The sequence below is a fragment of the Hipposideros armiger genome, unplaced genomic scaffold, assembly GCF_001890085.2.
Source record: "Hipposideros armiger isolate ML-2016 unplaced genomic scaffold, ASM189008v1 scaffold_2130, whole genome shotgun sequence".
Lineage (NCBI taxonomy): Eukaryota > Metazoa > Chordata > Mammalia > Chiroptera > Hipposideridae > Hipposideros > Hipposideros armiger.
Window position 1 is genome coordinate 4640 of NW_017733478.1, and position 15149 is coordinate 19788.

Below are 15149 nucleotides of genomic sequence, written 5' to 3' on the forward strand. Positions count from 1 at the left end.
GGGATGAGGTGAGACAGGTTTAATGGCATAAATCAAACCCCTATATCAGGTTCCTGAAAACTCAGGCATCCCCATACCCACATCTGGGCAAGATGAGGAGACAAGGTAAGAATCAAATTCATGACTGAGTTCCTGAATGATTTTCTGGATGTTCAAGGACAATCCACAAATGTGGGTGTATACAGAGATTGCTATTGGGTTGTCGGAAAAGTCATGATGTATTTGGTCTATGTTTTTCAAAGGTCAATTACTTATATAAAGAACAAAGATCAATCAATGATATATTGCATGTTTTGTTCAATAACCTTTTGCCGTCTTTCAGTGAGCTTCATAATTCCTCGTTCATAAAAGGACCTGTCTTTATTTGTGAAAAACTGAACAAGGTGCTGATTTACAGCCTCATATGAATTGAATATTATACCATGCAAGGAGTTTTGAAGAGAGCAAAACAAGTGGAAGTCTGATGGTGCAAGGTCAGGCGAGTATGGTGGGTGTGGCAACACATTCCATCCAAGCTCCAATAATATTTGACGGGTGAACAAACTTGTGTGTGGTCTCGCATTGTTGCAATAGAACACAACTCCTTTACAATTAACAAGCTCTGGACACTTCTGGATGATGGATTTTTTCAAACTGTCCAATTTCCGACAGTACACATTCAAATTGATTGTTTGGTTCCCTGGTAGGAGCTTGAAAAACACGACACCTTTAAAATCCCACCACACTGAGAGCATAACCTTCCTTTGATGAATGTCTGCTTTCGATGTCGTTTGAGGCGAATCATCACATTGGGACAAAAACCATCTGCACACCACATTGTTGTGAACAATCCACTTCTCATCACCAGTTATCAGTCGCTTCAAAAAAGGATTGTTCTCCTCACGTTTAATGAGCATATTGCAGATGTTTATATGCGCCATCAAATGAACTTCTTTGAGTACATGCAGAACCCAAATATCGAGCTTGCTTATGTATCCCAGCTTATTCAGTTTGTCGTGAATGCTTGAATGATGGATGTTCAGTGTTTCTGCAATCTCTCGTGTCATGTAATGTGGGTTTGACTCGATCAATGCCTTTATTTTGCTGTCATCAGCCTTGGTGGGCCTCCCTGACCGAGGAGCATCATTGAGATCAAAATCACCAGCACGGAATTTTGTGAACCATTGGCACTAATGTTCTGGTAGAGCATTGTCACCATAAACTTTATGCAACTTGTCACAAGCTTGACACGCATTCTTCTCTTTATGGAAACAAAACAGTAAAATATGGCAAAAATGCACAGTTTGGTCTTCCATCTTCAACTTGTTGTAAAATCTCCAAAACTCAACCAAATTGCTCAATTTTGTTTAGAATGAAGCTAGAACTGTCGGCTGTCAAATGACATAGCAATACCATAGATGTGAATGATTCTAGTGCTTCCAAAAATGAATTAGTGCCATCTGTTGCAAACATTCATCATGACTTTTCTGACAACCCAATAATTTATCCATTCATTCAATCCATAAATATGAAGTGAGTGCCAACTCAATGCTCAGCTCCAAAGTGACAAATACACAAAGACTAAATAAGTCAAATGGTTGTAAATTCCATGAAGGAAATGCTCATGTTGATATAACAGAGAAATGAGGTATGTATTCAGGAGAAGTGCCTTTTCATATAGGGTGGTCTGCGATGGTGTTTCAGAGAAGGTAATCCTTGAGCTGAGATTTGAAAGGCAATAAGGTGCCAGGAGTAATTGATTTTGAGGAAGGGCTAACTAATATAAAGGCAAGACAGAGTTTAGGACCCTCAAAGAACAGACAAATGTCTGATGTGGCCAAAGTTTACAGAGTGACAGGAGAGTGAGGGGACAGGCTGAGGCTGGGTGGTTAACAGGGACCAGACCATGCAGAAGAAAAGTTTTGTAAGTCGCAGAGTAAAATTTCTTACCTGTAGAGCTGAGGATGGGGGACAGAGACGTGGAAGATTCTGGAGAGAAGGTAAAAGTCATTGGAGCTGAGAAAAAAAATTGGAAAAATTATTGAGTTCCATCCTGAAGGAAGTGGGGCAGAAGCTATTCATTGGAATTTGGGCTTCTTTCTAGACTCAGGGCAAGACTTGGGTGAGTTAGGGGTTGCTGTGAGGCTCAGGCTGAACACTTTGGAGGGGACATTAGTAGCTTCTCTCCTGTAGAATGCATTCTAGGGAATAAGGGTGCACTGGGCATTGAAGTTTCAGTTTTGAATACTCACTGCTGGTGGCTGGGGTCCAGTACTGATGGTTATAACCTGCAGGTAGGGAGAAAAGAGTAAAGAAGTGCTGATAGGATGGGTAAGACTTAAGGAAACATAGATGGTAGACCTAGAAATGAAATTCATTAACAAACTTTCTGAGATTCATAAATGAGCAATAATAGCTTCATTTTATTTGGTGCCCTTATGTGCCTTGTCCTTTGAGAATAGTGATGAATATCATCACCATTATTATTGCTAAAATAAAAGTACAGTAATATCTTCCCCTATTTATTGGGAATGTACTATGCACCAGAAATAATACTGAACACATTACAAGGATAATGGGGCAAATATATGAACGAGTGTTTATTCCAAGCCTTACAGCTCTTACTGTATTTTTATGTGGAGGTAAAAGAGGAGTAAGATGGAGGAAAGGTAATGTACATGTGGTTAGGGACATTAGAGAAAATTTGCAGATGGGATGATATTAAAATAGAAGAGTCTTGGGGGTCAGGTGAATGGTATAAAACTTGGAGCCTAAAAGAAATTGGGGAAAAGAGAATTTTTCATGCGTGTTTCTCTTGGTCATGGATTGCATCCTCTTTGATGCTCTGGGAGATATGTGAGTAAAGACTGGACCCAGAGGAGCCCTGGGATTTCCTTGGGTTATTGCTGAATGATCTCATTTGATTTTCAGGACAATATTGCCTGGTATGTATGTTTGTTCTGTTCTATAAAGGGAACATTGGCTCTTAGAGAGGTTGTGTGGCTTGTCCATCATCACAAAAAACAGAGACTTGTCACTCACCAACTCCCTTATTATTAACGACCGCTTTAAGTTACTCCCAATTCAGGAGTTACATCTTCCATGGACATAAAGAAGGATTGCTATTGTTAACACAAACATATATTTCAAACCATATATAAAGGGAATTTCCAAGCTGATACACAGGGTCAATAACTCATCAAGCATTAGGCTAGATTGTTAGGCTAGAGGTCATTAATGCCCCTTCTTGTCTTGAGATTTGAGACTTTCTCTATATGAATGGTCTGCAGTGTTTCCTTGTGGTTAGAACTTGGACTTTAGAATCAACCTTGGGTTTGAGTCTTGACTGTGCCAATGCATATGGCTGGATTATCTTGGGCAGATGACTTCCTATATGAATGCATGATGGTGCTCTAGAAATGAGCATTATAACTCACAGGACGTAGGGTCTGGTTAATAGGAGATAATACAAATAAAGACCTTATCCCAATTCCTGGCACATAGGAACCTTTTGATAAGAATTAGCCATTATTACAGTTATTATTCTCGGCGTGAGCACTGCTGGTAGGGGCACAGTTGCCAGCAATGTTGTGTAAAGAGTTCTTTCATAGCATGTTAGTAACTAACTGTGGTGTTCTTTTGTGAACAGTTCCATGAGTGTTGTTCTGGCTGGCCCATGGGAACTTAGGAAATTGCCTTCTGTTGTCATGATGGAGAGAATGAAGTAGAGTGGGGGCTGAACTGGGCACCCACTGCCCACTGGGGAAGGCTTGACTGCAGGACCCTGTATCACCCACTGCTTTCTCTAGAGTTTGCATGCTCCCATTGGGCTCCCACAGGAAGAGAAAGCATTTCATCCCAGGTGGTGAAAAAGGAAAGAAAACCGGCCCCCTGTGGTATGTTAAGCATTCAAAAATGAGCCCCCAGGGAAATGTTAGGTTTGTATCAGAATCATGAATCTGCATTTAGCAATTTCTCAACTCAACATTATGGCCATTTTGGGTTACATAATTCTTCATGGAGGGAGGCTGCCTTGTTCATTGTGTGATCTTTAGCAGCATCCCTAGTCTCTAGCAACTAGATGACATTAGCACCCCTCCAGTCATGACATGAAAATGTCTCTGAACATTGCTGAAGGTCCGCTGAGGAGCAGAATCACCCCGGTTGAGAACTACTGGTAGAGAGAGACAGGGAACCATAGGAGACTCCAGCTGTAGCACAGACACTCACAAACACTCACCATTGACACAGAGACTGTCACTGTCCAGGGTGTAGGGGCCCAGCAGTGTGACACCAAAGGTCAGCTGACTTAGCTCCTGGTACAACTCTTCTCTGTCCAGCCCAGGGCCCATAGGATCAGGGTGGTACGTGCATATGGCGTCCACTCCAGTTGTTGCCCCATTCTTCTCAGTCCTTGGGTGGCAGGGTCAGGGAAATAGGGACATTCAGAGATACCAAGGAGTTACATACTTTCTTCAACTCTTTCCTTCAAATTGACTCATTCCCCCAAGTTTTATGACATTCTTCTTTATTGGCTCTTGACTGGTTTCTCAAGCATGTTCTTTTCTGGGTCCTCTTCGTCTAGGCACCTTCCTATTCTATAAAATGGCTGGTCTCCAGGGCTTTATCCTAAGTCAGCTTCTATTATTTTACCTCTCATTCTTCTAGGGTCATTTGGTCATACTCATTATTTCAGCTACTTATTATCATCAGGTCTGATCTCACACTGTCTGGCCAAGACTTCTCTCATGAGCTCTGTGCCATGTAGCCATCAGCCTCAGGGATGTCCTCCAGACCTCTTAGATTCCAAACATCCCAAATTAAGCCTACTATCTTCCCTCCTAAAAGCACAGAACCTGCTCCCCTCCCATATTTGCATATCCGGGACAGAACCAGAGAGGTAAGAGGGTTCCTGAACCTTTCCCCATCCTTTCTCCCCCGTCCGAGCAATCTCCAGGTCCAGTCCAACCTCTCCTGCCCCATCATCACTTCAAATTGTTCCATCTCCATATCTACCAGTGTCCTACTTAAAATAAATGACACCATGTCAGGGCTCTGCTTACAAGTTCAAGGTTTCCCATAGTTCTGAATAAGCATAACTAATATTTATGGAACACCTACTAGTTGTTACTTTTACATTTGCTCTCTTTTTATCTTTTCAGAAACTCTATGAGACTGATGCTAATATGATTTCCATGTTATAGGTAGGGAAACAAAGTCATACAGATGTTAAAGAACTTCCAAAACATCACATGACAAAAACAGGATGTGACTGCATGCCTTTGGACATGGAGACAATTAATGCTCAACCTTTTGCTGTGCAAAATGCTATGAGAACTCCTTAGTGTGCCTTTAACCCCAGCTCCAACCCAAACACTTGATGATATGCACTTAAAACTCATCACCCAATGTACTCACACAATGTACTCCACTGCACCCATCCATCTGTCAGCCAGTCCCCCAGTCAACCAACTTCCTTCCCTCTCTCTTCCTTCCTCCTTTCCTTCCTTCCTTCCTTCCTTCTTTCCTTCCTTCCTTCCCTCCCTCCCTCTCTCCTTCCCCCCTCCCTTTTTTCTCCCCTCCCTCCACCTCTTTCTTTCTCCTTCCTTCCTTTCTTCATTCCCTCCCTCCTCTCTCTCTCTCTCTCTCTCTCTCTCTCTCTCTCTCTCTCTCTCTCTCTCTCTCTCTCCCTCTTGTTTTTTCTTTTATTCAATTGCTATTTTCCCCACTCTACTCTCCAATTTCACAGAACTTCTCTTGTGCACCAGGATATTTCTCACATCTGCCTCATTACTTAAGCTATGCCACCCATTGAAATAGCTTTACCAATGTTTCTTCTAGCTAATGCACACTTAACTGTCAAAACTTAGCTCAGGCATCACCTTTCCAGACACCCTCCACTCAGCTTCCCCAGACTGAGCTAAAATTCCATTCTCGGGGCTCCTATGGACCCATGGAGTGCTTCATCATTGTACAACCCCATTCATAGAATGGTTTTAAGTCCATATGGCTGTTGTCCTCAAGACACTGTGGGCACCTTGAGGAAAGGGCCCAAAACTGAGTCTCTCAGTGCCCTTAGCACCTGTCACAGGGTGTGACCTGAGGTATCTCATTTCATGTTTGCTTAATGAGTCAATGCTTCACTTTCTGACCAGTGAGCATGAATGCTCTGTGGATTTTCTTATCCAAATAATTGAAGACCTTTGACAGCCACCTCTTTCAGGAAGCTCTCTCTGATGCATTGAGCCTGAAGGGATGCCTTCCAAGTCTGAACCGCTGGAAGGCCCCAATCATTTATGATTCTTGCTTTCTAGTTGTCATGTTCAGGTCCTCATCTCCAGATGAGCTTGCCTGTGACAATCTTTCATATAGTGTTATAAAGGGAAGTCTTACCTGAGCAGGGTCAGTCTGCAGCCAGAGTACAGTGGGCCAATGCTGGTGTTCTTGAACAAAGGACCAAGCTGAGGAGGAGGGAGAGGGAGGTAAGCTGGGGAAACGGGGTGGGACAAAGACAAGGCAAGCTGGTATAGGCATTTATGGGTCCTTACCAGGTGATTCAGGGCCTTCTCAGTGGAGTTGAACTTTGCAGAGCCTGAATGCCTCATATCTGGGGTGTAGGGCATGTTGGTGATGGTGAAACTGAGTGTAAAAGGCACTGGGGCTGGGCCCACATCTGCATTTGGAGGGAGGGAGAAAGAGGAGACCCATCCCAATCTTAGGCCTGAGCTGTATGTTGGGGAAGGGACTAGTGTTATCTTTCTTTCCATAGTGTCCCATTGCTGAGGCCTGAGATATCCCACCTGGGACGCCCTCCCTCCTCAGCCAGCCAGTGGGACCTCCATGCTAGATGTGTGATGTCAGCTCAAAAGGGAACTCAGCCCTTTCATCCTAGAGTGTTAAAAGGCTGACAAGTTGTGGACATTTTGGTGGGAAGAAGAGGGGCCGAGACTTTTTGTGCTCAGCTTTGGGCCACAAATACTTGAGCAGTTAAGAAATCCAAACCCTAGTAATTACCACAGAGGAAATTATCGTGGAGACTGAACCGAGACTAGCTATGCGTGGGAGATGAGGCACTGCTACTTCATAGGTGGTGGTCTGAGCAAGGGCATGCTTAGCTGAGATATGGAGGACAAGGAGGACCAGGCACAGCTGAGTTCCAAGAATAGTAAGAGCAAAAGCCCTGAGGATGGAAAGATGTTTGGGACCTAGAGGAACAGAAATGAGGCTGGTGTGGCCAGGGATTAGGGAGCGAGGTTGAGAGTGGGACAGGCTGTGGCCAGGTGGGCATCAAGTTCGTATCATGCAGGAATTCATCAGTCACTGAGTGGGAGTTGAAGTTTAATGGGACTCAGAGATTTGATTCCTACCTGTAGAGCTGGGGGTGGGAGTCAGAGATGCTGGGGATCCTGGAGGGAATGTGGAGGTAACCAGAGCTGAAAGAAAATATAAATAAAAACTGTGGAGCCCTATCATGAAGCAGTGAGAGGAGAGAGCTGTTCATGAGGACTTGCTCTGGGGCTGACAGCCCAGGGGATGGGGACTGTTTTCCCTCTGGGGAGCAGGGTTAGGGAGGAAGGTTGTTAGAGACATAATGACACCCAGACCCTCGTTACTCACTGCTAGTGGTGGGGAACCAGTACCGATGGTTATAACCTGCAGAAAGAGGCAGAGAGGACGAGTAAGATGATGGGAGGAGATTAAGAATGGCCTGAGGGGTAGAACTAGGGCCAGAATCACACAACCGCCCTGAATTCTTTCTCTAAGATTTGTCATAAGTAATAACAGCCACTATTTATGTGTTAACTGCCTGATACTCTGGTGCTCAGGATAATTTCATCCTCACTATTACTAACCAGAAAGACAACAATGATCAAAGCACCCTCAATGCTGTGAGGGTTTACTAAGAGCCTGGAATAATATGAACCTCAGCAAATGAATAATAGGGACTACACTGTTACATGAATGTTTCCAGCCTTATTCATGTTTTCTTTACTAATTTTGTCCTTACTCTCTGAGTTTCTCCCACTACCCAATTCTCCAATGAGAGCTTGATTGGTGACAGTGTAGTTCTGGACTTCTGTAATGTGAGATAATGAGGGAGAGAGATGGGGATGGAAAGAGAGGGAGAAGTGGGCTTGTGGAGAGAGGAGGGAGTTGGGTGTCAACCAGAGTATGAAGTTGAAAAATTAGAGGAAATAGGAAAAAGAGGATTTGAATAAGTATGGTTCTGGATCATGGATTGGATTCTCTTTGATGCTCTGTTAGTAATGCAAGTAAAACTTTGACTGATCTTATGTTTGGTGGTCTGAATGGGTTTCCTGGAGTGAAACTCCTCTCGGAGACTGGGCCAAGTGGAGCCCTGTGATTTACTTGGGTTACTCAGGTTTTATCTCATTTCACCCTCACAATAATCTTAGTTGACTTTGCTTTTAAAAATTCCATTCTGAAAATGACACTGAAGCATACAGAGGTTTCGTGGCTTGTCCACATAGTAAGCAAAAGGCAGGGGCTGAGCTTAATTAAAGCAAGATCTGTAATTCACCAAAACCCACACTGGTAACTACTGCTTTTAAGTAATCTCCAAGCTCCAAGAACTACTGAAATCTAATACAGGTTTTAATCCAGGTAAAAAGAAATTGTCCATGGTGATATAATGGGACACAATTAATCAAGCTTTAGTTTAAATTGTTATATTAGAGGCCCATTGGTATACCTTCCCAGCCTGATATTTGAAGCTTGTTCTTTTTAGATTAGCCTACAGTGTTGACTAGTAGTCAGGGGGTCCTAGATTTTAGAGTTTAGGGTTTGATTCTGGAAACTACCACTTATATTAATTATCTGACATTGAGAAATGGATTTGCCTCCCCAAGTCTTATTTTCTCTTCTGTAAGATATACATAAAACCTTAGAGAGTGTTGGGTAAGATTAGTGACACATAATACATGTAACATCTGGGTCATAGGAATTCCTCAATAAATATTAGCCTTTATTGTAGGTGTTATTGTGGGTGTTGTTGCTAAGAGCATTGTTGCAAAGGGATTTATTGCTAAGACATTACTAATAGCTTTGTTTGTTTCTCAGGTGGGGTATAGCTCCAGCTGGCCCTTGGAGAATGGCTAAAGGGCTACAAGCTGCCATAAGAAATCAAAAGAAGCATATTCATCACTGCATAGGAAACCCACTGCCTCTTGGGGAAGAGTTGACCCCAACGGCTTTCATGGGCTTGCTTTACCCTCATCCTTCCCTGATGTCTGCATGCTCTGTTTGGACTTCTGTGAATGGACATTGGAATGAAGACTAAAGGGAACCTTTATACCCAGACCTGGAAAGGTGCACTCTAGATGTTATGAAGGGAGAGAACTGAGACCCCCCCTGGAAATTCTAGATTGGCCAAGAATTACAAACATAAGTACCGAGAAATTGTACTGCAAAGAGACCCGATCTGGGGAGCAGGAGGTCCAAACTCCAGCAGAGTTACTCACCATTGACGGAAAGACTGCCCCTGTCCAGGGTGTAGGGGCCCAGCCGTGTGACATTATGGGTCTGCTCGCTCAGTTCCCAGTACACCCGCTCTCTGTCCAGCCTGAAGCCTGTGGGACCTGGGTGGTGGGAGCAGGCTGCATCCACCCTGGTGCTTGTTCCCTCCTTCTCAGCCCTGGGGAAGGAGGGATGTGGGAATAGGGACATATAAGAGCTGAGTACTCTTGACCTTTCCTTCCTTTAATTGCACCCCTTAGTTTTTATGTCAGCACTCTTCCCTGAGTTTCATCTGCTTCCTCACTTGCATCCTTTTCTGTCTCGTGTGGGGATCCAGACCCCCACCTCCTTAAATGCAGTGTTCCACACGTTACTACAGCTGCTCCTTAGGTAATGTTCTTCTTGTCCCCATTGTCTTTTAATTAATTGGTTGAAGCTCATTGTTTCAATTACCAGCCCCCAGGACACTCCCTGTCCATTCATGATGGTAAATACAGATGGTGTCACTCCAGCAATAGCTTAGCCCTGCTTGAGCCATAAGGTTGGGGATGTGGGGCTCCCAGGGAGGAAAATACTGAGGATCCTGGAGCCAGGCAGCATGTGGGAGGGAAAAGCAAGAGGATTAGATACCTTGGGGAAGGTAAGCAAACCATCCCCATGGCTGGTTGTGACACTGGGCAACCACCACCACAGAGCCTGAAAGGGGGAATTTTATTTCAAGATTGCAAATCCCAAGGCCAAGTTAACAGTTTGGAAATACATTTTGGGTAGGCAACCAAGTCTGGAGGAAAACAGAAAATGAGTTAGGTAATCAGGGGCAATTGGTTCAAAAATATCTTTGTCCTGAATTTAAGCTGATCCTACAGCGATTCACTCAAAGCAGGGGCTTTACAGGTAGGAAGAAAGATCCCCTTCCTACCTTGCCTGTGAATTCTGTTTGTTATGAACCATGCTATTCAAAGTGTTCTCATTTTATACCCATAAAGCATTGTGCAGAGGTTGTCAAAGCATGGCCCAGGGACCCGTGGTGTTCCAAAAACTGTTACAGGGAGTCCAATAAGTAAAGAATATGTTCATAATAATCCTAAGACATTATCTTCACATTCATTCTCTCAGGAGTATACAGTGACATTTTTTCCCAGAGACCATGAGATCACATATTGTAAAAAACTGAATGCAGAAGCAAATATTACAAGAAGTTGCAAAAATGTAAACAATGGCCATCGTTTTTGCATATATTAACTCAGTTTAATCATATCAACTCTTAAACAAAAAAAATCTTCCAATAGACAATAGTTCACAGTAACTGCAAAGCTTATTCACAACTTCTAAATGCCTAACTATTATGTTGCTTTGCACATCTAAAACTAATAAAAAATAGCCATGGGGATATATAGTACAACATAGGGAATATAGTCAATCATATTGTAATAATTATGTACAGTGTAAGATAGGTAATAGACTTATTGGGGTTATCACTTTGTGAGGCATATAAATGTCTAATCACTATGTTGTTTTATACACGTGAAACTAGTAACAAAAAGAAAGTTTATAGCATTAAAAAAACAGTCGTGCTTAGCATTCAAAGAAGATATTGTGGAACTGTAAAAACTTTTACCAGGGACATCAGCTTCTGACTTTAAAAATTACAAATACTGAAACATTTTGGTATCAGACACAATAGTTTTGACATCATCTGTTAATTTGATGAGTTTCTAGAAGTTCGGAAAATTTTTTCTCTATAATTGGAAAAGAGCTTACTCTACACTAAACACTTTCAAATGTAGAAAACAAACTAACAAGCTATGCATACAAAATAAAAAAGCCCTCTAGGATAAGCTCTCCACCTGTGACTGCAGTGGCCATCTTCTCATTGTGCTTTTTAAGTGTGTGTGTGGGGGGGGCAAGGGAGGGAAATAGGGCTATTGCTTATAAAAATATATCATTTATATTAACATGTAGTAGGGGTTTTTTTCATTAGTTTCAGGTGTACAAAGAGACATAGGTTTATTATTTTTAATGAATGAATGAATAAATAGAAATTTTCTGTTTTTATTTCTAGTATAGTAAACATGGGCAGATATGAACCCCAAGTCCAAGGGCTCTTTGGAGTTCTGAGTACTTTTAAGAATGAAAAAGGTTGTTTAACCCAGTGAGCTTCAGTACTGCTGGTACCATGGATGAAAGGAAGTACTCGAGAACCAGAACACCAGGTCCAAATCCTAGCTCCTCCCAAGCAAGCAACTTGACTACCGTGAGCCTCAGTGTTCTCACCTGCAAGGTGGGATCATGGTTTGTGAGGATGAAATGAATAAAAATGTGCAAGTCACTTAGATTATTGGGTGGTATGTACTATGAGCAATATTATTATTATTGATTTCCCTATATTATGGAGAGATGGGGGCAAGTGTGGTGGGTTCAGCTCATTGGGGGACAGTTTTGATCTATGATACTCCAGGAATCTCTCCTCATGGAGTGATGTGGGTAGAGGACCCACCGCTCTGGCAGGATGACTTGAGCTGGCTGGATGGAGGAACCCACAGAGAGGCCATAGACTCATCAAGTGTAAGGAAAGGGTCCTGAGCCCACTGACCTCAGAGGATACAGAGCAGATGTAGGCAGAGAAGAGAAGACAGGCCATTTCTGCAGAGTTCAGGTCCATTTGAGAGTTTTAAAATGGCAATATATCCTGCTGGTACTCAACATTTGGTTTCTTTTTCCCTTTGGTTCAGTAAGGTTACCTTTGGGAAAGTCTCTACCACTTCTCAGGGAATAAACTGCAGAGCTGCGCTATCCAGAGTTTGTCTCCAATCAGGTAAATATGAGCTGGGACAGGGAGAGTGTCAGGGGTTTTGGGAACATAGTTGGTAAAGACACTACACCAGTTAGTACTACAAGATCCCATTAACTGAGCACTCACAATGGGGCAGGCATTTAGATGAAGGATTAACAACCCCAGGAGTAAGGCAGTTATTATCATCATGTTATAGATAGTATGATTAAGAACAGAGGTTATGTGACTTGCCCAAAGTCACACAGCAAATGGAAGAGCAGGGGTTCAAACTCAGGTGCTATGTTATACTGCTACTTGGCAAGGACTCAGGCAACTGTGGTTGACCAGGATGTGGGGGCCAAGAAAGTAGAGAAGTAGGGTTTCTGTAAGTGCTTTAGAGGTGGTCTCACCTGAGCAAGGCCAGTCTGCAGCCAGCATAGAGGGAACCGATGCTGCTGTTCTTGAACAGGGGCCCCAGCTGAGAAGAAATGAGAGGGCAATCAGCAGGAGGGGCAATGACAGCAGAGAGCAGCAGGGTAGGGAGATGTGGGAATATGTGGGGAGCTCTCACCAGCTGCTGCAGGTTTCTCTCTGTGGCATTGAATATCTCAGAGCCCAGGTTTCCCATGTTCTCCATGTAGGACAGGTTGGTGATGGTGAAGTTGACAATAAAAGTCATCAAGAAAGGAACTGCAGCTGCAGTGAGGGGGAGAGTAAGATGATGTCAGTCCAGAGTCAGGCCTCAGGCTGAGGATGGGAGAGAGCTCTCAGGTACACCTTAACTCCAGGGCCAAGCTGTCCTTGAGATACCTCGTGTAGCAGACACTATCACACAGAGTAGCCAAACATCCCAGTTTCCCCTGGGACCATGTGTGTTCCTGGGATATAGTCTTTCAATTTTAGAAGTGCAACTGTCCCAGGCCAACTGAGGTGAGTGGGTCACCCTAGGCTATTCCCACTCCCCTTGGCTCTTACCATTTCAGCACACACCAGTATGCATCTCTTTGTCTTGGGGAAGTTAACAGGCCCAGGGGGCATCCCTCTAGCAATGATGGGTGAGAGTTGGTGGGTAAATACCCCAGCTCCCCCACCCTCATGTGGGATGATTCTAAGGTGCATGTTGTACACATTCTCCCCTCCAGCCTTCAGAAGTGTGAGACAACAAGTTTCTCAGGTTGAAACCTCCCTGTTTGTGGTACTTTATGGCATCCCTGGCAAACTAATACACCAAATAACCCAACAATTACTTTTCTAGTACAGGAAGTCCTCACTTAACATCATCGATAGGTTCTGCAACTTTAGGTGAAGCGACATATGAAGACATCAATTTTATCATAAGCTAATTGATATAAACAAGAGTTAAACTTCTATGGCTTCTTATCAATGTTATAATGCAATGACGTTGAACAAATTGATATTGTTTGAGGACCTGCTGTAAATAACCAAAATAATTGGAAACAGGGACTCAAATACATACATGTTCATAACAGCAAGGTTCAGAGTTAGTCAAAAGGTGGAAATCCCCAAGTGTTCATAAACAGAAGAATGGACAGACAAAATGTGGTCTCTCCACACAATGGAATATTATTCATTCATAAACAGGAATAATGTGTGATTCTTGCTACAACATGGAGGAACCCTGAAAACATGATGCTAAGTAAAGTAACCCAGACACAAAATGACCAATATATTATACAATTCCACTAACATACAATATCTATAATAGGCAAATTCATGGAGACAGTATATTAGAGGTTACCAGGGACTGGGGGAGTAGGGGAAGGGGGGTTATTGCCTAATGGGTACACAGATCCTGTTTGGTATGATAAAAGAAGTTTTAGAAATAGATAGTGGCAATGGTTACATAGCAGTATGAATGTAATGCCACTGAATAGTACATTTAAAAAGGTTAAAATATATAAGATACATAGATAGATAGATAGATAGATAGATAGATAGATAGATAGATAAATAGAAAAAAATGTATTCTTACTTGTTCCTGAATTCACATTCACAGAGGCCAAAGTGGACATCTCAGGCATGGTCACAGAGACAAAGGAACTTCCAGACAGTGAACTGACAGTGGTTGTGGTCTCAGCCATGGTGGGGCCTGAACCTGTGACAGCCAATTTAGTGGTCTCAAGAGTTGTAGTTTTCAAGACAGTGGTTGGCCTTGATCCATCATCATAATTTGATTTCAACGCAGTCAAGGTCACAGTGCCCCCTGTCATAGATTTGGAAAATTCTGAGAGTCCATCTGAGGTTGAAGGTGGTGAGGTTTTTGTGCTCCAAGACATTACAGGATGAGTCTCACCAGTGGTAGCAGGGGTAACAGTAGAGCCGAGAACACCAGGGAAAACACTAAGAGTCAGAATACCTGTACTAGTTGCTGATGCACTGCTGATGGGCAGTATATTAGTAGTCTCTGATAAACCACGAAAACGAGTTGACGTTAAAATACTTGTACTGAAGTCTGTCCTAGGATGGAGAGAGAGAGAGGCAGTGACATCAGCTAAATGAGGAAAATCAGTTGAAGAAGGAAAAGCCAAGCTTGTCTCTCCAATGGGAGAAAGAGTGAGAGTTGGAATGGCAATGTTAGCATCTGTATCAGAGGTGACAAGTGAGGTCACTTTATCTGAAACATCAGGAGAGACAATCAAGGTAGAAACAATTGAAATGGCCTCAAATCCGGGATTAGTGGCAGTTGAGGGTGAGTTTTCTGATTCACTACGGGAAGAACGTGGAGTTGTTCTAGGTACAGGGGTGCTGGTCCCTGCAGAATGGATCCATGAGGCGGTTGCATCTGTGTCTCCAGAAGGGACAGTTGAAGGTGGAGCAATGGAGCTGGCCTGTGTCCCAGGATGGGTGGTCCATGAGGCCGTGGCCTCGGGTTCGTGTGGGGAATCGGTCGGAGTAGGAA

At 43.2% G+C, this 15149-nt stretch overlaps 2 protein-coding genes across 2 annotated transcripts; both read right to left on the reverse strand.

The window, feature by feature from the left end:
- Positions 1-1929: 1929 nt before the first annotated feature.
- On the reverse strand, positions 1930-10407 carry LOC109378542 (mucin-16-like; the record flags this gene model as incomplete). The annotated part of the gene is made up of 9 exons (XM_019634887.1): positions 10376-10407; positions 9462-9634; positions 7597-7632; positions 7347-7412; positions 6528-6652; positions 6373-6440; positions 4220-4392; positions 2232-2267; positions 1930-1995 (listed from the first exon to the last, which is right to left on the reverse strand). Coding segments are annotated over exons 1-9 (775 nt in total), but the record flags the coding sequence as incomplete, so codon positions are not given.
- Positions 10408-12528: 2121 nt separating this feature from the next.
- On the reverse strand, positions 12529-14291 carry LOC109378543 (mucin-16-like). Its single transcript, XM_019634888.1, has 3 exons — positions 14223-14291; positions 12801-12925; positions 12529-12707 (listed from the first exon to the last, which is right to left on the reverse strand). Exons 1-3 carry the CDS (start codon positions 14269-14271, stop codon positions 12636-12638), a joined length of 246 nt encoding a protein of 81 aa, XP_019490433.1. The 5' UTR covers positions 14272-14291; the 3' UTR covers positions 12529-12635.
- Between the last annotated feature and the right edge of the window lie 858 nt (positions 14292-15149).

Excerpts from the sequence above, each read along its gene's own strand:
- LOC109378543 (XM_019634888.1), bottom strand. The coding sequence starts at position 14,271 with ATGCCTGAGATGTCCACTTTGGCCTCTGTGAATGTGAATTCAGGAACA. Across the intron at positions 12,926-14,222 it reads GAATGTGAATTCAGGAACAA|CTGCAGTTCCTTTCTTGATG; the intron begins GTAAGAATACAT and ends CCCTCACTGCAG. Across the intron at positions 12,708-12,800 it reads AGAGAAACCTGCAGCAGCTG|CTGGGGCCCCTGTTCAAGAA; the intron begins GTGAGAGCTCCC and ends ATTTCTTCTCAG.